Genomic DNA, 20,312 nt, shown 5'->3' on the forward strand with positions numbered 1-20,312 from the left:
CACTTGTATTGTGCGGAGTCGAGAAGATGACCTCTGGAAGGAATTGCGAATCGTGTCGGGTCAGACGTTTCGATCGAGCTCTAAAAACCGAGCAAACATTGCTCGACGTTGCCCACATTATTCTTACGCACGGTACCCTAGATTCCTCTTCGTCCAGGAGTCATCTTACCAGGTCCGAACTATACATAGTTGACACTGGAAGCTGGAACGTTCAGCAATGGAAGAATTAACGAGATACGTATTATTTCACCGAAATAATTCTCAGTCGTTGTTTTTCTTGATTAAAAACACAACGAGAATAAAAATCTACCCCGACGAACAGAAAACAAGATCATGGATGTAGATTTGAAAGTATAGTTCGCTAGAAAGTATAGAAAACATAGTTTCGAAAGTAGTTAAGAAATGTTGACGCGGTACCTTCCTAGAAAATTGGTAGCCAAATGGAAAACTGTTGCAGAAAACGAGGAAATACGTAACGATAATTAACGATTGTAAATAAACGATCTCGTTTCGTTCTTCTCGACAAGGGATGTATACTTGCATAACGTATAGGATAATTTCGAACGAAACGGATGTTGAGTAAATATCGTGTTCGAACAGACGCAGACAAGTCCTGGCAAGAAGATTATTTTTGAGCCGGGGTTAGGTGGATCATGCACCCCACAGCTGCACGATCCAATCGATCAACTTTACAATCCTCGATTCCGCCTACGTCCACACCGTCACCGTTCCTGCATCCGCAACAACAACAGATTCTTTACGGTCCCATCGTTAATTCGATGTTAACCCTCCAACCATGCGGAACTGGTTTGCATCCATCGTGTATTTATCCAGGAGCGCAACGTAACGCTGGTCTACCTAGTCCTGTTCCTTTGCACATACAAGGTGTAAATACGCATCCTCTTAAAATTCAATTAATCTCGTACCCCGTTTAGAAAAATACGATGCTCTCATCGTTCGTGTACAGTGTTGGACAAAATGATACCACGTTACGGATAGTAATTTATTCGAACGATGAAGAATCTAGCATTCGTAAGCATTGTTTATTACAATGGTATAAACGTTTCAAGCTGACGTTTCGGTACCCTTCGTTACGATTGTATTTGTATAAAGAAAATTTGTGAGGCCAATGTACAAGGGTAACAAGTATTACTGATCAAAATTTTACTTATTTTTTTATATACGACAAACAATACATATTGTACATTTCTTTGAATATTACCGACGATAATATTTTGTCCCACACAGTACTTCCGATAAATAATGAACACGAGTATTACTTATCCCCCAAGAAGAACCATTTTCGTGCAATGCGGTTAAAGAATTACCAATAATAAATATTCTACAAAATAATCGTCGTTCAAGGTCTAAACTTACCCTTTCGAATATCGTAAAAATCCCCGGTGGGAGAGTCGTAGAGTCCCTTCGTCGGTTCGAGATAAAATTCACCGGTCACCCCGGTTACAAGACGGTTCCAAGTTCTCGCCCTGAAAGCGAGAGTTACCGTCTGTCCCGAGATATCGTTTCGGTTAACTAAAATTCCCGTACGATCCCACCCGTGAATCTAGGCAAAAACAACAGATGGCTACCCAAGAATAAACTCGTCCGAAATCAACAATATTGTCAACAACAGCAGCAACACATTCAACAGCAGTTGTCCTACAACCTGAAACCCGTGGTCCTCCTGGATCAAACGACAAACAATGGTCCACCACCGGCTCCAACCGCCTCGTTTCTAGTTGCCTCCTCGACCTACACTCACGGCTCCTTCTCCGGCGATCAGTACAACAATTCCGGTCTCGCCTTGATACCCCAACCCTACTACAAGCCTCCAGAAGTGCCTACCTACTGTTTGCTCCAGGATCAACCGAGCAACCAACAGCAACAACAACCGGAGCAACCGTCTCACGGCCCCTACTACAATATCTCAGCCGCGAACAGCTGCAACTTGCAAACCGTTAACGCTCATTCGACGTTTCAGTTCTCCAATCTTAGCCCGTACGCGAACTTCGCGAACAACCAAGTCTCCGGACCGGTTCATCCGGTGCAATCCTCTCAGATCTTCCCCAATCCTCCTGCAAACGTAACCTACAGTGGCACCCAAAGGGACAAACCACCTTCGGCAACCACGCTCGACGTCTCAGCCTTCAAATGCACCAAGAGCAAAATATCCACCGTGAGCGAATCGCAGATCGCTCCGATAGCTCCCGAAGGTTACAACGACTGGCCGTTTCAAACGATCGGTTCAAACTCGGGCAACCTGTACGACGCGAAACCGATCACCGATGACGCGAACCAGGACACCGTGGTCCCTAACTCTTTGGACAAAGTCACCTCGATCGTGTCGGCCAAAACGCAGGAGGAACATTACTCCGACGAGTCCTCGGCCAGCTTCGATTTCACCATCGAGGCTGAGAAGATGGTCTCGGCCCTTTGCAACACCTCTTCGAACGATCTCTGCAAGGAGGAGACGAAAGTTACCAAACCCAATACGGCGCCGCTGTTCAACGGCGCTGGGGACACCATCTCGAACAAGAACGCCTGGTTCGCGGACCTGTGCACCAATTACGGGAGCTGCGCCTCGGTAGCTAGCCAAACTGACGGCCCTTGGGTGGACGGTGCTCAGTATCCGGAACTGTTGAGGAAGATCGTCTATTGGGGATGCACGGAAGCCGAGACCGTTCTCAACGAGAGCTCCAGGACGAACCAGAGATCCGGTTGGCTGAGAAACCTATCCACCGCCACCAAAACAGCGATCACCAAGTCGTCCACTTGCTTCCCGGTCTTCGCCGGTGACCACGTCTTCGTCGGTGATCTGATAAACTCCTTGTTGCGCATCAGCAACGGCTGGCTGATCCTCGATAATTATTTGAACAAACAACATTACCCGAGCCTGGACGAGAAGTTCGATCAGGAATTGATCAGGTGCTTTCGATCCTGGGAGAGGAACACCCACGAACTGCTCGATCGAATCGTCCGAACGTTCCTGAAGCTCGTGGAGAACAACGACACCGTCACCGTCGAGCAAAAACTCGAATCCTTCGGGACTTTCTTCCCAGGTGACGTCTCCGTCTACACGAACTGCGACCTGTTCGACCCTTCGTCGAACACCGGGACGAACACGTCGCGTCAGGAATCCAACAACAGGAAGAACGGTCGGGACTCATCGTTCAATCTTGCTCAGTTGTCGGTGGGTGGTCAGAGAAACCTGGGACATTACGATACGGAGAAACAGTCGCCACGGAAGGAGTCGAAGTCACGAAGCAAGTGGACAGTTTCCAAGAACCTACCCGTGACGGATGCTGCGAAATCCATGCCGGATACGTTCCTAGGCCAGATGGAGACCGGTGTAAAAGCGAGCAGCAGGTTCCGCTCGCGCGTAGGCACGTCCTCGGCGAAGGTCGATACCTCCGCGCAATCCTTGAACGCTGAGTTCTTTCATCTGCGAAGCAAAGTGCTCACGGAGAACAGCCAAGACTACTCCTCGAGGCAGTGGACGTTCAAGGAGAGGAAGCAGGAGTACCTCGAGGACAAAGCAGTCCCACGCGAGAACTCCGATCCCGTATTCAGACTTCAGCGCCAATTGGACGAGAGCTACGGGAACAATTACGCTCAGAAGTGTCTCTCGCGGGTCGAGTCCTCGTTTCTGAACCCGGCCATCAGCCTGGAGTCCATGTACTTCACGTCCAACAACGAGTCCGAGAACTACGATCACGGTTACACCGTGTGCCCCCCCGCCTATCACGTGGACTACAACGACAAGAATCTCCGTAACTTCGATCAGAACCAAACGGGCAAAGCCAACGTGGATCTGGTATACGTTGGGAAATCGTCGACGAACCAACTGGAGCTGGCCGCAGTCCCCAAAGATAGGATGACCTTGCTCAGTCAGATCGAGCCCAGCGTCCCGGACAAATCGTCCGAGGAGATGACCGCAAATCTCTCCGCCTGGTTCGCCAGTATGAGGAACCCCGATAGTCGTCAGATGCCGTTCATGAGTCTGGGAGACGGGAAAACGGGGAACGTGGTGACACGGTTACCACCCAGGCAGGACATGTCCAAGAACACGATGGACCTGGGCAATTGTATCAGGCAGCTGCAGATCGATGCCAATCGTCAGTTTCAGACGTTGCAGAACATGCAGAGCATACAGAGCGCCCCCTGGAACGCGTACAACTTGATCAACAATCGAATCCAGGCGCAACAAGTACCCGAGGAGTACGACAGCTCCGAGGACGGTCGAGTGTACATGAAACCGGGCAGTTACAACGTACCGAAGAAGAGACACCAGAGACGATCCAATCGACGTTTGGACAACTCGGTGACGCGGAACGCGACCAATGCGCATAGAAGTCACTATGTCAACAAAGAGAAGCTATTTGGTGCCGCTGCGTCATCGACACCGGTGTCTCGTACCACTGCGACGTCCGTTTTCGCCAACAATCCGGCGAACATGGCGATGAAGATACCTTTTCCAGCCACACCTATCGTACCACCGCCTGCTTTCTCCCTCGAGAACTCACCCACGATCCTCAAACGCTCCGACGCCCACAATTACGCCATACCCCAAGATGTCACATGGAGGGCGGCTTGCGCCTCGGCTGAGATTCTGTTGGAGGCGTTGAACGTGAAAAACGACACCGAACCCGAGAAGAAGCAACCAGGCGAGGCGCACGACGATACGAAGAACGACGAGAACGACGGGACGCCGCAAATTCGGGACAAGTTGCCGGAAGACCTCTCGAAAACCTCGAAAGATGAACACGACGCTTGCGGTGGCGCTTCGAGCTACGAAGCCTCCGAGGACGACTCGGGATCTACCTGCCGTTTCTCGCTCAACGCTAGTGTCAACGAAACTTTGCAATCGCCTGAGAACAAAAATGGTAAACGATCGCAACAGTTGAAGGTACCGAGCGAGGAAGTTGCCGGTAAATGTCGCAGGAATCGCTGGAGAAAACGTAAAAATTCTTGATTTTCACAAGAGATCTCGCAAGAAATCTTTCATTTTTAATTTTTAAACAAGATTAAATTTTTAATTCACGGAAAAAAAGAAATTCATTTTTTTAACGATTTGAATCTCGAACGCGTTACTCGGGAAAGATCGCGATACGTTCGAAAAATGAAGTATTTCATCGGTATTTCACCGAGATCTTTCTACGTGTAAATTATATTTAGATATTTATCGTTCTTCGTTGAGCATCTGTTATTCTTTACCATCTGTTCTGTTTCGTCTACGAGAACTTTTGCGATGTCTCCACCGATTCCTGAGACACGAACGCGTAACAAGGTTTCCCCTACCGCAGCCTGTACGTTCGAACGATTTCTCCTAACGAAATACCACATAATTCGACGCATCTCGAGGAAAGACTTGCTATTCGTTTGCGATTTTCTATTATTACCGGTGCTAACGCAACGTTAGTGTACGTCGGTTACGTCTAACGCTATTATTAATTCTAATCGTTCTAATTGTTTAATGCAAACGACACTTGATACAGAGAAGAACGAAAGAGAGACACGTTCCGTTCTTCCGGCATTAAATTTCGCAACATTTTACGCAGCTGCCCGTTAACAGGTTCCAGTAAGACAAACGTAAAAACGGACTCGTGGTTAATCAGAACTTTGAACAACGCTAGCATGGTAAACAAACAGAAGAAACGACGAGAGAACAGTTCCGATCGTCACAGCTCCGGCACCTCGAACAGTTCGCCGATGGAGGACGAGCAAACGATCTCCGTTTTGTCGTTGGCGACCGCCGCGACGACCATCGCGACGACCATCGCGACGACCGCCACGGTTAAGAGCATCCAGCAGACGACAAGCTGTTCCAGGAGAAGCTCGTTGAGCAACGTTCGAGCGTCCACATCGGAGGAGATCGAACGTGTCGCGGGGAAGGCCACTTACTCCGAGACTGTGAGACGTTACACACCGATGACCGCCACCTCGCAGTCGGAGAAGAAAGATTTCTGCAGGAAGGGCAAATTGAATGCGGCTAACGCAACGGGGAACGTCTGCAGCCCCGCCATACCGATCCCCGGACGCAAGAGTCAGAGACGAGATCCCGAGAAATCCTATTACCTCTTGCACAACAGATCCCGCAAATGCTCGGGAAAGAAAACGACCAAAGGCTGCGAGATCACCGACCAACAAACCGAAGAGATGGCCTGCACCAAGTCCAAGTGTTCGCGGAACGACACCGTGAAAGAGAATTCGCTGGTCGTTTCGTCTGCAACGTTGCAGACCGCGATAACAACGAAACACGGGAAGAAGAAGGATGGGGTCGGTTGCGTGGAGTTTCTGGACGGGAAATTTGGCGGGAAAATGAGCGATCGGGGCTGGTCCGTGTGGTACAGCTCGAAGAGGAAGCAAAGTCTCAGCCCGCTGGCGCTCAGCAAGCTGGAGACCATACACCGCACCGTTTGGCAAATGGAGGAAGCGGAGATCTTCAAGTGTCCGTCCTCGGGTGACAGTGGCGGCAGCCAGTCCTCCGCGCACACGGTTAGTTCGTTTCTGTGAGTTGCTGGAAAGATGACACGCAGAAGGAATGAGAGAACGATTGGTCGTGGTGGATTGGGCACACTTGTACCCAGACGTGGTCTGAATTGTGGTGTGTTATTGGCCGAAATGATTATATTTGCTACTGTGCGTTCCTGGAAAGATGACATGCAGAAGGAATGCAAGTACGATTGGTCGTGGTGGATTGGGCACACTTGTACCCAGACGTGGTCTGAATTGTGGTATACGTATCATTGGTCCAAATTATATTTACTACTGTGTATTGCTGGAAAGATGTCACGCAGAAGGTATGAGAGAACGATTGGTCGTGGTGGATTGGGCACATTTGTACCCAGACGTGGTCTGAATTGTGGTGTGTTATTGGCCGAAATGATTATATTTGCTACTGTGCGTTCCTGGAAAGATGACATGCAAAAGAAATGCGAGAACGATTGGTCGTGGTAGATTGAGCACACTTGTACCCAGAGATGATCTGAATTGCGGTATACGTATCATTGGTCCAAATTATATTTACTACTGTGTATTGCTGGAAAGATGACACGCAGAAGGAATGAGAGTACGATTGATCGTGGTGGTGTATTATTGACCGAAATGATTACATTTACTACTGTACGTTGCTGGAAAGATGACCAGCAGGAAAAATGCGATTGGTTACAGTGGATGGAGTACATTTGTACACACGCGTGATCATATTCGCGTTATATTATTGGTCAAAATGAACTATTACCAAAGAATCGCTAAAAAGAGAGTACGAGATATGTCGAAACGAAGCGAAATAATACGAAACGATGCATTAATGGAAATTACGGGAAAGTTAAAGGTAGAGGTTAGGTGGAGTATCTAAAGGTATACCTCTTGTCTCTACGCGTAAGCCATTTTTTCAGCAACGCACAGTACTAGGGCCGAACGAATTAGTTCAAAAATCTTCCGCAGTGATATATAACCATACTCGTTTTAATAAATTTTTAATCGTATAAATTTTATAATATCAACGATTAATCTAAACACATTAACAATATTGATGCAATAATAGTATATTAATCAAAACACGTTAACAATATCGATGCAAATAATAGTCGCTTATCATTATTGTCAATAGTAGTAATAGTTACAAAATGTTCTTTCAGATCGAAGACTATTGTACAATCATCAAAAGCCCAATGTTCCTTGAAACTGTCGAGTATAAACTGAAGAATCGAGTTTATCATAAAGTAGAACACGCGGTTCGAGACTTTCGTCGTATCGTTTATAATTCAAAATTATATCACAAGGTTCGTAGTCTTATGTTACACAATATCGATACGTACATATTCCGCGACAATCTTTTGCCATCGTTACACACGTATACGTAAATATATATATAATTTATGTATTACGCGTACATATTGTTTAAATGTAAATTCGATCGAAAATCGTTCAGAGTTGCGAACAAAATAAACGTTTACTTAAATTGTAGAACGATCACGATCGAGTAAAAACGATCGAAACGCTGTCGAAGAAACTGGAGGAATTATTCGAAGAACATTTCGCCAGTTGGGACTTCGAGAATATTAGCGGTAGCCCGAGGGAAGTTTCACCGGTGTTGCATCGATTCAAGTCGGCCGGGAAAAAGACAGTAACCGGGCGTTACGGTAACGCGAAGAAAAGTCCATCTTCCTCGGTCACGGAAAATATTTGATGATTCCTTCACTCGTGCACTCTTCTGTGCAACGTTAACCGTTCGTTTGATGAATTATCGTGACTCTAATCCACGGTGACATTTCGTTCTACGACTACAATTTATATTACCATTAGATTGAAAAATAACCGATTGCATCGAATTTATACGTGTCCAGATGGATCGAAAGTCAGGTATATCTCTAAGAGTTCATCGTAATAACACGCTCTAGTCATGCATCAGTTCGTATCGTTGTTATCATAAGCGTTCTACGTGTTCCTTTTCGCGAAGCAATTTTACCCCCTACTCCTCTCCTCTCTCCCCTCCCCTCCCCTCCCCCCCCCCAGTTAAAGCTTTCCTCGTTTGTTTCCAAGGAACGCGAAAGTTTAAACGCTTGGTCTTTCGATGCGCCAAAACTGTGGTGCATCCGTATGGGAATATCTTAAAACACAAGAAAACAATAATTTCCTTTTTTTATATTTATTAAACGTTTTACGACAAGAAATAGTGACAATAATAATTACTCGGCGATATTACGATGGCCAAGGACTTTAAAGCTTAAAAATACCATAATTACTGTTAATAAAACATTTTGATTATACTCTTTTGACAAGGTTAAAATACGATTGAACCAAAATAATGCGAATAATCGAAATACACAAGGCAAAGCGATTTATCGTTTGCGTTGCGATCGACGTATACGAGAATTGTATGTCGACGGAAGGAATAGAAATACTATAATATTAAATTGTACTGTTAAACGGATAAAAGATTTACAAAATAAAAAAAGTGAAAAAATTAAATAACCCGCGTTCTCGTCACGGACTAGAAATCATGCGCGGTACGAGTGTACCGTGTCGTAAAGTTAATGCGCATTTACTGTAGAAATGTCAGTTGTGGGGTACGAATGGTATATGCGTATGGATTGTAGGAATATCAAAAGCCGAGGGAACGGAAAGATGGCGGTCGAGCGGTAATTTCGCGATGCATGGGATATAGTTTATAAATGGGGTGTCTCACCTTCCCAAGGGATACATCGAAGCCGTAATATTATCGTGCGATGTGAGCACGCTGATCGCGACCATCCCGTGTAGCAAACCGTGTCAAGAACGGAAGGACAACGAAGCAGAAGGACGGAGAAGAGAGAAAGAGAACGGACACCCAGTTTATACGTAACGAGTGTTGAAGCGGTTCATTGCTCCGCTCTGACTTGCCAAGATGAATTGGGACTTGATGACGGTGGCGAACCTTTACCTGACGACGACCGAGCAATACTTTTACGAAAACATTTTTAGTGCTTTATGCGAAAATAATGACAATGAGAATGTGCCGGTGATCAAAGTAATCGAGCTGCTACGCTCATCAAATATACCAGGAGCTGTCATAAAGAAGGTAAATTACATCTACTCGTTATGCTTAGCCTGTCAGCTGTTGGTTTTCTGTCATACGCGCGAGTAAAATATTAAGTCCACGGTATACAGTTAATTATGCCAAGGTGGGCGTTCAATGTGTCATGATGTCGGCAAATTATGGGAACTCGAGCAGGTTAGGTCTAAGCAAAGCTCGTAAGTGAATTATAAATTTTGTTAAGTAACGAATCGAACGTTTACACCTTTTTATATTCTTAAGCGAAACACGAATCGAATTTAGATCTCTATATTGATTATTTGTGGAGTATTGCTAACACGAATACGTAATAGTAATTATCAATATGTCTGATTATAAAATTGATCGACGTATTACTATTTGTGTAAATTGTAATAGGATTATAAAGTAACGTACGCCCTTGAAAATATATACGTTTCAAATTTAAGCCCAAAATATAATATTATCGTATATTGAATATTTTTTTAATGTTTTCAAAGTTCTATAAATTAATTGTAAAATTGGCGATCGGTTTGAACTTTGAAAACATTAAAAAAATTTTTTAAAACTAACTTTACGTTATCAGTTCACGATACGAAACAGAGTTTCTTCGCACTTCATCCTAATTATCAATTAGACATGTATCATTTGTCGACAATAAATTACAAAACAATGCGCGTAAGTGTTTCAACTTTATTGATAATTAAACAATAACAAATACAAAACTTATACTACAATATTAAAATGTAATGTAACATTATCTTTATTTTGTATCGAATACAATATTTGAAATACAGAAATTACAGAGATTATAAATACCGTGTAACAAAAATATGAAACTATTTTTAACCAAATTGAAAATGATAACAAGAAGTCATAATTATTATTAGCAAAATGGTTGATTTTAATACTTTGTAGATATTGGATATCTGCGTTGAAACCGAAGCTGGATACATTGATACAGAGACAGCATACATTGATGCAGAGGCAGCATACATTGGTACACGTATTGCAAAGATAAAATTTTTGGCGCTAATGAAGCTTGTAGCGGCTTACCAATCAGGAATTAGTATTTCTGAAGACATAATTACCATGCCTGTGGTTCTTCCCTTGCCAGTTTTTACTTGGCCACCATCGACGGATGAAGATGATAGAAGAAGTTCTGCTTCTGAAAGTACTACGGAAAGCGAAAGCGGAGCAGAATCTCCTAGAGAAACTGGTGGCAGTACAGATTCCCCAATACTGACAAATAGTGTATTACCAGAGAGAAATAATGATGTAGATGATGATACAATAGTAAATTCTGTATCTGAAGGTTGGCAGGGAATATCCGAAGAATCGAGACAGTTGTTAGGAACAGAAGAAGAAAGTTCAGAACGTCACAGCAGTGACGAAGATGACGAAGACAGTGAAATGTGGATAATTACCGATGAACAACGTGAATATTATGCTACTCAGTTTGCGCAGCTACAACTTGATTCCGATGGACTTTTGCAGGGTTCTACAGCTAAAACATTTTTTCTAAAGTCTGGTCTTCCTTTCAAAGAGCTTAGACATATTTGGAAGCTAGCAGATGTAACTAAGGATGGAGCATTGAGTTTAAAAGAATTTTTAGTGGCTATGCATCTTGTTGTGTTACGAAAAAATCATGTACCTCTTCCAATTTTCCTACCTCCACGCCTCTTAATTTCACTGCCTTCGAGAACTCCACCAAATCCCACAAGTACTTGTGAAAAAAATAAAGAGTGGACAAAATTTGTGGATTCACCGACAGGAACTAGCAGTTCCCTCACTATCCCAGGTCTACAGCTAGTAAAGTTTGATTTTCAAAAATCTGCAGTTGAAAAAGATCCTAAAATTCTACATCCTGTACCATTGCGTTTAACACCTGAAGCAGCTATTTTGGCTTCTGGTGCAAATGGTAATAGTAATAGTTGCACCACATTAGGGGATGATGATTTTCAAGATACAGCAACTTCATTAATGCAACGACCTCTCTTTAAAAAACCACATGCACCTCCTGAAGAGGGTATTATTGTAACTCCAAAGAAGGAACCACCGCCTCCACCGCCACCCAGACCATATAGAACGCATGCAAGAAGTTCTAGTCTTGATCTTAATAAATTAGGTATATGCTGCTACCAATACTCTGCAATACTTTTCATCTGTGGCTGTAAATGCAAAATTTTATACTTCAAACTGTGCACTTTTTTATAGGGAAGAATGGTCAAAGTTTCCTTGGAGCACCTCCACTAGTTCCGCCAAGGATCTCTCCTGGAATTGTAAGTATTTACTTTTAAACGATTCAACTAATAAGCAACTAAATCAAAATTATTATGGACGAGACCCATGTTTAATTAAGCTGCTTTTTATGGATCTGCACAGTAGATATTCCAGACATTTTACATGTTATACATGATTATATGGATTCAGAATATTAGAAAACATAGACAAAATTGTTGCTATAAAGAAAAATTTGTCATATATCTCAACTACAGACTTCACCTCGTAAATTGGTTGGACAAAAAAGTGAGGGAGAGGGACAAAAAACCCTAAGTGAAAATCAAGATTTTGTTGCTGATTTTTCTCACTTTTCTCCAAAGAGCGAACTACCTGAAAATCCACATTTGGAAACCATTACTCCAGAAACACAGCAATTTACTGGTGTCTGTGGTGCATTTCATATTTATAGAAAACCTAGTCCAAGTAAGTTCTTTATTTCTTCTTAATTTAATTTTTAAGAAATTTATATGAATTTTTAAAAATTTGTCTTTCTTTTTTCTTTTTCTCTAGAACGGGAAGGAGGAAAGGAAGATACTCCTAAAGATGAGGTAGAAGAGTCAAAGAAGTTAACATTACAAGAATTACGAGAGAAAAACGCTGAACTACGATTAATTTGTGAAGAATTAACGCAAGAATTAGCCAGCGCACTCCAGGAACGTATAAATCTTCGTGCAAAACTTTTACTTTTAACATAATGTAATTTGTTACCAATTGTGAACGCTCCTAACTGTGAAGTACCGATTTTTCCTAAATTCATCATAATCCATGTATTTGATATATCAGTCTAGTGTAGAATTTTTCCTTTTTCGATAAAGTTTTGTATATTCATAATAATTAGCGTAACCCGAAGTTAATATTACGAAACATCCATAAAAACTAGATAAAGTTTGTCAGAAGAATTAAGTATTTGATCTGTTTCTATTGCTGTTAATTGATATTTTACTCGAGCAGGTTAATATTTAAAATATCAGTTGCATTTGAAACTTATATTTATATATTTCTAACAATCTTTGCAATCACAGCGCACTCAAATGGCGTAATTCATTATTCGTTACTGGATAAATTACTTGATATTACTACCTTGATTTACATTAGTATTGTTTTCCACAAAAAAAAAAAAAATAGAAAAGGTTTCAATAAACTTTCATTACTAATTTTTATGGTTAAACAAGGTAAATGCCAGCAATGAGTTGGACGACTGTTACCAGACCGCTAAGGTTAATACTGTAATGATACGTATGGAAACGATACTTACAAACATTTGAGTTGCATTTTATTAAGAAAGTAGAAATTTTCAAAATTATTGAAAATATTAAATCTTAAGGTCAGATTCCTTATAGTTGCGTTATAATCCATGTTTAATCCTTTTACGCTAGCAATTCCAGTGTGCATTATTAAGAGCGTGAGTGCAAGTACCATAGTACATCTGCCACTTTCTAACATTCAAATGTTACAGCATTTTAACGTTCAATTCCTTTTGAGAACTTATATTTTTTATGCATAGTATTGTACTGAATTGCTAAAACATAGTTCTTTGTATATATAAGAATCTTTTAAAAGTTGAATGTTTACATCAAGTGATAGTGAAAAGCTTGGTGATTATTGTAAACTGCAAATTTATTATAGAAACATATTGTAAAAACGAGTGATAGATGTTTATTGTTTACGACGACAAAATGAAACTGTATTTTCGTATCGCTGTACAATCAAATTTTTCACAGCATGGCATATAGTTCAGAATCGGTATTCCTGAAAAAGTGTTACAATGTATTTCATTTCGTGATAGTAATTATACATAGTCAATAGAGTTTAGAACAAGGAATGAGATAAAATGAAGTCTGCAGGAACAGAACATTCAGAGAATAAATATACTTTGAAAAAAATGTTAATATCCTGAATCAATTTATATGTTGTTCTACTTTTGCTTTACTTCACATATTATTTAATGTACCGCTTTAAATCTTAAAACAAAAAATATCATACAATATCATTCACTATTTTGCTTACAAGGATTATATGAATATTATATTGATATAAAGGCAAACTCGATAGATCATTATAACCAGCAATAATTTAATGTTGCTAAGAAAAATTAAATAACAGATAATTCCTTGTGCCATACAATACAATATATTAATATTATTCATAGTACAGCCACTAACAATGGCCAAAAAAAATAATACTGTCCTGTTGTTAAATCTATTTAGAAATAAATGTTTCAATCAACACCACTTATATGAAAAAATTTTTTTGTAAATGTATAATCGTTGTGTAAAAATGATATAAAATTAATTGTTATTTACTTATTCTTTTTATTCGTGTAATCCTGTAAATATGTAACAACATATGCAGATAAATAAATGTCTATAAAATAAAACAACCTCTTAGTTTTGTAACAATTTTTATTGGTGTCAATGAGTGATAAAGAATATTAATGTTACAAAAAGAAATCAGAAATATTTTCATGTCCCTCTTACGAATGTTGATTGAATGAATAATGTAAATCAGTTTCATGTAACATACATTACTTGTACCTAAATCAGCACTGTCCAAGCCAAGTCTCATGAAATCTCCGAAGTTCTTTCCCTCTTGCCTGTATACGACGCTAATCATACATCTATGAGCTTCCTTAAGACGGAGACGCTAGAGCTTGTCATGGCTACCTTTTTAGCGTTGCGCGAATTCTGTGACAACGTAGGTATGCTATAAGGAAAAGGAACATTTGGAAAGGAAAGTAGGCGCCTGAGGAACCTCTATACTGGACAGCGCTGATCTAAATAATACGACATAAGAATACAATAATTTATGTTACATATTGGGCTGTATACCTTACATACATGTTATATTTGCAGCTATATTTTTACATCAGTAACGAATAGGTTTGAAAAGTATGAACTGCTGAAATTTGGATTAAGTAACATAATGAACTCTAAAGCCTGTTTATTTTATACCGATTTTAGCGTCAGATACCTAGACAACATTAGTTACAATTGTGTTAATTGTGCAAGAATAAATGTATACTAAAGTACCCTTTGTTTTACATCTTCAATTTTTGTTTGAAAACGCTATTGCTAGTCAACGTTAATCTGAAGTATCCATATAATGACAATATGCTTGCATGATAAACATACAGAAAAATTAATCAACGTATTACGCACGCAACATACGAAAAACTGCTTAGTTGTCTTTTGTTTGTATGTACTTAATCAAATCAACCACACGGCAGGAATAACCGAATTCGTTGTCGTACCACGAGATTAATTTAACAAAACAATCGTTCAAGGGTATACCGGCTTTAGCATCAAAAATACTGGAGTGGTTATCACCAATGAAGTCAGAAGATACTACTTCATCTTCTGTGTATCCTAAAATTCCTTTCATAGGTCCTTCAGATGCTTCCTTCACCTTGGCTTTAATGGCATCATAAGTGGCAGGTTTGGCCAGCCGAACTGTTAAGTCAACAACAGACACATTGTGTACTGGTACACGGAAGGCCATACCAGTCAGCTTTCCATTAAGAGCTGGAATGACTTTGCCAACAGCTTTAGCTGCTCCAGTGGAAGCAGGAATAATATTTTGTGCAGCACCACGGCCATCACGCCACAGCTATTAGATAATTAAAAGAAAAAGAAAAGAAACATAGGTTAGATGTGAAAAAAATAATTATAGTACAAAAAGGAATGGCCTAAAAGTTTCACATACTTTGCCAGAAGGTCCATCAACAGTCTTCTGGGTAGCAGTGATAGCATGTACAGTAGTCATAAGACCTTCAACAATTTCGAAGTTGTCATGAATAACCTTAGCAAGAGGAGCCAAACAATTGGTAGTACAAGAAGCATTAGATATGACTTTGTAACTTGGATCATAAGCTTCCAAATTAACACCAACAACAAACATCGGTGCATCAGCCGATGGTGCAGAAATGATGACTTTCTTAGCACCACCTTCTAAATGAGCCTACATAAACATTAAATAAGTTTTATATAATAAATTTGCTTTCGAAATATTCTATTAATAATAATAGCAATTATGCAAGTTTCTACGTACAGAAGCTTTGTCTATGGTAGTGAAAACACCAGTTGACTCTACAACATATTCAGCACCAGCTTTTGCCCATGGAATGGATTTTGGCTCGCGTTCACTAAATACAGCAATTTTATTGCCATTGACAACCAGACAACCATTTTCAGCTTTAACTTCTCCCTTGAATTTGCCATGAGTAGAATCAAATTTGAACATATATACCATATAGTCCAAACCAATGAAAGGGTCATTAATAGCAACAACCTATTAAAATTATAATGATTAACAATTAATAATTAAGATAAAACTAAGAAAAAATGATTGAATGTGGTAAATTATCAAAACTGCTACATACCTGAGCACCTTTGTCAAGGGTGGCCCTAAGTACAAGGCGACCAATACGGCCAAATCCGTTAATTCCGATTTTACTCATGATGTCTGTTGTACAACTAGAAAATGAACGAGAAAACTTTTGTGTTATTGACAGTAATTCAGTTTTAATTTTTCGAAAATGAAATGAAATTAATTTCATTTTAAACATTTTCTTCAAATGAGGTTATATTTTTCATATTTATCGGTAAACGGTTTTTAAAATGATAATATTCAGTAATTATGTATTACGTCTTCATATGTTAAATAAATTAATGTGTAATTCGTGGTACATATACAAATTTATCAAATGTATAACAGTTATGTTTTATTAGAAACAAAAGATGCCTTACTTATTTAAAAATACATATATAAATAAATTAAAATTAAGTATCGATAATCGAATCAATTGCAGGTTAGGTATTCGTGTTTCAAGATTCGTGCATTCTCAAAGGTCACTCAAGGTCAAAAGTATGGCAGGTTGCATTCTCGAACTTGTCCTTGAGGACGAACATGACCTTTTTCACATATAATGCAATCCATTGAAGATCGTTATTATTTTATAAATTTTTAGTGCAAAATATATTTTACATTCATAATAATTTACGGTTACAATCAAATTTGATATATGATGTAACAGTGATTAATAAAAATCACAGTAGTAGGATATATTACATTTTATAACGATATGTTACTTGTTATTGGGAAATTCCATAATTCATTATTACAATTATGAACTAAATTAGAACGAAATTAACAGAGCTAATTAATATTTCTTAATTACAAAATAAAAATGAAATGTTGGAAACATCTTTTGCAAATACAAATTTTCAATTAATTATAAAAATAAAAACTGTATAGTCTTTCATATAATTTCTCTATGAAATCATTATTAAAACAAACTAAAACACAAAATACTGTCCTATAAACTAATAATTTCTACAGCACGTAAAAAAAATTATAGAAAATATAAATCGTATTTGTAAATCAATGCAATTTGTTAGGAATTTCATAACTGCTACAATATTTACATATTTATCAAAATCAAGAAAATCGTTCAAATGGGAATAAATAAAGTTTCTCTATGTTGTAAATAATAATGTATAAAACAAATAAAACGAAACAAAATTCTGCTAAGTCAAAAAAATGATTTCGCCTAGAAACAAATTCGGATCTGAAATGATTTTATTAATGGATGATTTCCAGAAGATTCTTCGCCAGATACCGAATCTACCAATGTATAAATTATTGCAAGATATTCATTTTGTATGACGTCATATTAACCGGTATGGATGATAAGTACCTGCACATGCTATATAATTCCAGATACACGCCGGAATAATTCTTAATTTTTACTTTGGGTTTAATGGACACCAACGTGATAATGGCCGAATCTACTTCGTAAACTATCTAATAAGTTAGAACATAAATGTACGATGAAAATTTATTAATTCTGCAAAAACATGCAAATAGGGTCAGTTGGAGTAAAATTAAAAATTCGTAGTACTTACGTGAAAAAACGTCCGTACGCTACGATTACCACAGAAGTAGTGTCATTTGAAGGGCAGAAAACGGTATTATAACCGGCGTCAGCCTAGGTGTGTGCGCTGTAACCGCTTTTATTTTCGTGCATCATCGGCTACATTCGGATCACGTGGTAAATGGTTTTATCGACGTTTCATAAACCGCCAAATTTAAATCCTCTTGATTTAAAATCGATTTACACTTTACACTTTGTTAGGAAATTCAAATTAGACAGAATACTTGTTTATATACTTTTTATCAAAGAACATTTGTTCAATGAATTTATTTAAATTAATTTGTTTATGTTTCAGGAGAAGAAACATTAAATTGAAGAAAATTAAATGAACAAAATGGTATTAATTAAAAATCGTGACATTTATGAAAATAGTTGTATTCTATAAAAGTTATATAAAATATAATTAAATACATATAAATTAAATATTACAGTCATTTTATGCCAGGAATAGTAAAAATATAATATTGCAATGTATTTTTATTTAATGAACAAATTATTAATCTTTATTTTCTTCTAAATTGGGTGAGGCTACTGATACTTCACCAGAATCAACTTTGAACATATATTGTACCAAGTCCACTACACGATGTGCATAACCATATTCATTGTCATACCTGTAAGCATTTAGATTTTTGTTATTTAAGTAATAAATATCATGTGTAGAGAATATAATCCCCTTAAATCTCATATTATTTATTTAAGAAGTAATTAATTTTAATAATTTAAAAATGTTGAACAATTATGAAAGCTAACTGTAAGGTAATTTGAAAAACTACAATATATTACTTTCGTTTTAACTACCTTGTAAAATAACTTATATACAAAAGGAAAAATATATCGTTAAATTGTAGCTGAAATAATACAATGAAATTGTTAATTACATAAAATTGAGTGCTTTATTTTTATAGGATATATAACATAAAATATGATTATACATACCAGGCGACAATTTTAATGAATGTACTTGTTTGAGGAATGCCAGCTTGTGCATCAAAAATGCACGAGTAAGTTGTATTGTTGAAATCAGATGATACACAATCATCCTCTGTATAACCAAGTATCTCTTTTAGATCAGCTTCCGATGCTTCTTTCATAGCTTCCTTTACTTCTTCATACGTTGTTGGTTTGTTAACTCTGAAATTGATTACATAAGACAGTAATTAATATTTGACAATATGCATATTGTTAATACTATTTTTCAAAAAATTTTTTAAACATATTTATTACAGAGGAACAGATACAAAAATTTCTCAATGTTATTAACATAAAAAAATCGAAATTTTATGTCAGTATATTATTGTGTTCTTTTTGATATTTTATTTCATATAATGTTATTTATACCTGAAAGTCATATCACATAAAGAAACATTCGGGATTGGCACCCTAAAGGCTATTGCAGAAATCTTGCCCTTGAGTTCAGGAATAATTTTGTCCAGTGATTTTGCTGCACCTGAGGATGTTGGAATAATATTTTGAACAGCGCCTCTGCCATCTCTCCATAACTGTGATGCAGATTGTAATATATTTATAATTATAATATATTTTGTTATAATGGAATCATTACAATTAGACATTTATAAAAACAGAGGATTTCAAATAATGTAGATAATAATCAATACAAGTTTATGGTTATTATAAATAACAAACAATGGAGAGGAATTGTGACAGAAAATATAATTATTACCTTTCCTCTTTCTATAGGACCATCTAACGTTCTTTGAGATGATGTCAAAGCATGTACACTACTGATCATCACTTCAATAACTTCAAATTTATTATGCATTACTTGAATAATTGGTGCAGCACAATTTGTTGTGCAAGAAGCAGCTGATACTATTTTAGTTTTCTTTGGGTCATAACAAGTGTGATTTACACCATATACAATCATTTGTGCATCGATAGATGGTGCAGTAATAATTACCCTTTTAGCTCCACCATCCAGGTGTAACTAAAATTGAGTAGACATTTTCTTATTATATATCTCATACATAGTGTACCTAAAATTATGATATGAAAAAGATGATAATGCTCTATCTTGATTTCATTCTTGCAATGAAAAATAATAAATAGAGAAGGTTAATAACTTTATTTCTTACACCTGATTTCTCTAAAGTATTAAATACACCAGTAGCTTCAATTACATAAGTTACACCTGCATCGTTCCACTTTATTTTACATGGATTTTTTTCCTGCGACGTAGCAATTTTTTTATCTTTAAGAAGAAAAAAATCAATTGTCAATGTTAAATTTCAATATTATATAACAATCTAACCAATTTGTATGTACATATTATATTATTGTATAGTGAAAGTTATTAATAAAATGAAAATATTACGAATACCATTAATTATATTATATAATTGTTTCATTAAATTACATAGTTTTAACAATTAATTCGGAAACTTTTATATATGTATAAGTTATCTTCTCACCTGCAACAATAATAGATCCGTTTTCACATTCTAATCTCAAAGGATAAGCTCCATGAGTTGAATCGTATCTAAACAAATATATCATGTAGTCGGTCGTAATATATGGATCGTTGATCAACGTAACCTAATG

At 38.0% G+C, this 20,312-nt stretch overlaps 4 protein-coding genes across 7 annotated transcripts; 2 read left to right on the plus strand and 2 right to left on the minus strand.

Annotated features, from left to right (window-relative positions):
• The first annotated feature begins 653 nt into the window (after window positions 1-653).
• LOC143147192 (uncharacterized) lies at window positions 654-8,420 on the plus strand. The gene is made up of 5 exons (XM_076312248.1): window positions 654-885; window positions 1,569-4,883; window positions 5,573-6,495; window positions 7,641-7,784; window positions 7,970-8,420. Exons 1-5 carry the CDS (start codon window positions 654-656, stop codon window positions 8,189-8,191), a joined length of 4,836 nt encoding a protein of 1,611 aa, XP_076168363.1. The 3' UTR covers window positions 8,192-8,420.
• Window positions 8,421-9,066: 646 nt separating this feature from the next.
• Window positions 9,067-13,464, plus strand: Reps (RALBP1 associated Eps domain containing). Of its 4 annotated transcripts, none has more exons than XM_076322628.1 (5): window positions 9,067-9,562; window positions 10,454-11,663; window positions 11,753-11,817; window positions 12,139-12,241; window positions 12,329-13,464. In XM_076322628.1, exons 1-5 carry the CDS (start codon window positions 9,389-9,391, stop codon window positions 12,511-12,513), a joined length of 1,737 nt encoding a protein of 578 aa, XP_076178743.1. In that variant the 5' UTR covers window positions 9,067-9,388; the 3' UTR covers window positions 12,514-13,464. The 4 variants fall into 4 exon arrangements, with proteins under 4 accessions (XP_076178743.1, XP_076178733.1, XP_076178755.1 ...); XM_076322618.1 differs by having other exon boundaries at window positions 9,069-9,562; window positions 12,034-12,241; XM_076322640.1 differs by lacking the exon at window positions 9,067-9,562 and adding an exon at window positions 9,571-9,715 and having other exon boundaries at window positions 12,034-12,241.
• A 738-nt stretch (window positions 13,465-14,202) lies between these two features.
• LOC143152470 (glyceraldehyde-3-phosphate dehydrogenase) lies at window positions 14,203-17,784 on the minus strand. The gene is made up of 5 exons (XM_076322663.1): window positions 17,722-17,784; window positions 16,197-16,290; window positions 15,866-16,105; window positions 15,521-15,775; window positions 14,203-15,424 (listed from the first exon to the last, which is right to left on the minus strand). The coding sequence occupies exons 2-5, from the start codon at window positions 16,272-16,274 to the stop codon at window positions 14,996-14,998; spliced, it is 1,002 nt and encodes a 333-aa protein (XP_076178778.1). The 5' UTR covers window positions 16,275-16,290; window positions 17,722-17,784; the 3' UTR covers window positions 14,203-14,995.
• A 416-nt stretch (window positions 17,785-18,200) lies between these two features.
• LOC143145901 (glyceraldehyde-3-phosphate dehydrogenase) lies at window positions 18,201-20,296 on the minus strand. Its single transcript, XM_076309700.1, has 6 exons — window positions 20,183-20,296; window positions 19,847-19,962; window positions 19,435-19,698; window positions 19,092-19,252; window positions 18,690-18,884; window positions 18,201-18,364 (listed from the first exon to the last, which is right to left on the minus strand). Exons 1-6 carry the CDS (start codon window positions 20,265-20,267, stop codon window positions 18,247-18,249), a joined length of 939 nt encoding a protein of 312 aa, XP_076165815.1. The 5' UTR covers window positions 20,268-20,296; the 3' UTR covers window positions 18,201-18,246.
• Between the last annotated feature and the right edge of the window lie 16 nt (window positions 20,297-20,312).

The sequence above is a fragment of the Ptiloglossa arizonensis genome, chromosome 1 (assembly GCF_051014685.1).
Source record: "Ptiloglossa arizonensis isolate GNS036 chromosome 1, iyPtiAriz1_principal, whole genome shotgun sequence".
NCBI classification, from domain to species: Eukaryota; Metazoa; Arthropoda; class Insecta; order Hymenoptera; family Colletidae; genus Ptiloglossa; species Ptiloglossa arizonensis.